The sequence below is a fragment of the Arachis ipaensis genome, chromosome B6 (genome assembly GCF_059453495.1).
Source record: "Arachis ipaensis isolate K30076 ecotype BB chromosome B6, ASM5945349v1, whole genome shotgun sequence".
In the NCBI taxonomy this organism is placed as follows: Eukaryota; Viridiplantae; Streptophyta; class Magnoliopsida; order Fabales; family Fabaceae; genus Arachis; species Arachis ipaensis.
In genome coordinates, this window is record NC_142441.1 from 70,768,830 (window position 1) to 70,770,035 (window position 1,206).

Consider the following 1,206-nt stretch of genomic DNA (forward strand, 5'->3'; position numbering starts at 1 on the left):
CATCTTTGTGAGTTCTCAATACAGCAAGGAGTCTTCCTTCTTCTTCTTCACTCAAGGTAGAGTTGATGATCACTGGGAAGCTATCTACTGTACCAAGGAATGCATATTTAAGGTATGGAGGCAGAGGTTTCAATTCTTGGGTTGGCTTTTCCTCTGCCTTACTTTTAGAAGAGCTTTCAGTCACTTGTTCCTTTGAGGCATCTTGAGCTGCTTCCATATCTCCTCCTCGTTATTCCTGAATGGTTACTTCAAGCACTTCTTCCACCAGATCTTCTATCATTTCCACTCTCATGTGCTGTGCTTTCTCAGGGAGGTGTTCCATAGCTTTGAAGGCATTGATGATTATTTTTTTATCATGCACCCTGAGGGTCATCTCACCTTTCTCCACATCAATGATGGCTCTTGCTGTTGCTAAGAAAGGTCGTCCCAATATGATTGAACTGTGTTCCTCTTCTTCCATGTCCAAGATAACAAAGTCAGCAGGAAAAATGAATTCTCCAATCTTCACCAACAAATTTTCTACAACTTCATTTGGAATCTTCAGTGATCTATCAGCCATTTGAAGTGACATCCTGGTGGGCTTGACTTCCTCTATTGCAAGCTTCTTCATTAATGAAAGGGCTTTGTCCAATGTTCTGTTGCCTATAGTGCAAGATAGGATGAAGCTTCCTGGGTCTTTGAGTTTTGGTGGAAGACCTCTTTGGATGACAGCACTGCATTCTTGGGTCAAGATTACTGTTTCTTTTTCATTCCAACTCATCTTCTTGTTGATAAGTGTAACACCCCAATTACCCTAAGCCTTACCTCTAGCCGTAAAGCCAAGGTTAATCAGAGGTTACGACAGTCCTAAGGCTTATACATATTTATATATAGAAGAAAGTAATATATTCTAGAAGCCTGATGAAGAATATAGCTCATTAAAGGAATTTAAAAAGCGCAAAACGTACTAGCGAAACAACTAACCTAAAGCACAAGAAATATATACAATATAGCAAGATATCATATCATAATATTATAAGAATCTAGCCACAGCTCGCGGAGTTTAAGCCAGCTAGCCATATATACAGACAACTAGAAGACTGTAGTTCAAAAGGGCTTATACAAGTTTTGTTCTCTCAAATAAAAGCCTCTAGTCAAAATAAAATACAAAAGTGAGAGTACAAGTTAAAATAACCAAGATGACAACAAAACAGAATAAGATCCTCC

At 38.7% G+C, this 1,206-nt stretch overlaps 1 protein-coding gene across 1 annotated transcript; it reads right to left on the minus strand.

Annotated features, from left to right (window-relative positions):
- Positions 1 to 229: 229 nt before the first annotated feature.
- Positions 230 to 760, minus strand: LOC148561283 (uncharacterized). Its single transcript, XM_088490719.1, has one exon. The coding sequence runs from the start codon at positions 758 to 760 to the stop codon at positions 230 to 232; it is 531 nt and encodes a 176-aa protein (XP_088346845.1).
- Positions 761 to 1,206: the final 446 nt, after the last annotated feature.

Coding starts and splice junctions, on each gene's coding strand:
- LOC148561283 (XM_088490719.1), bottom strand. CDS start 760: ATGAGTTGGAATGAAAAAGAAACAGTAATCTTGACCCAAGAATGCAGT.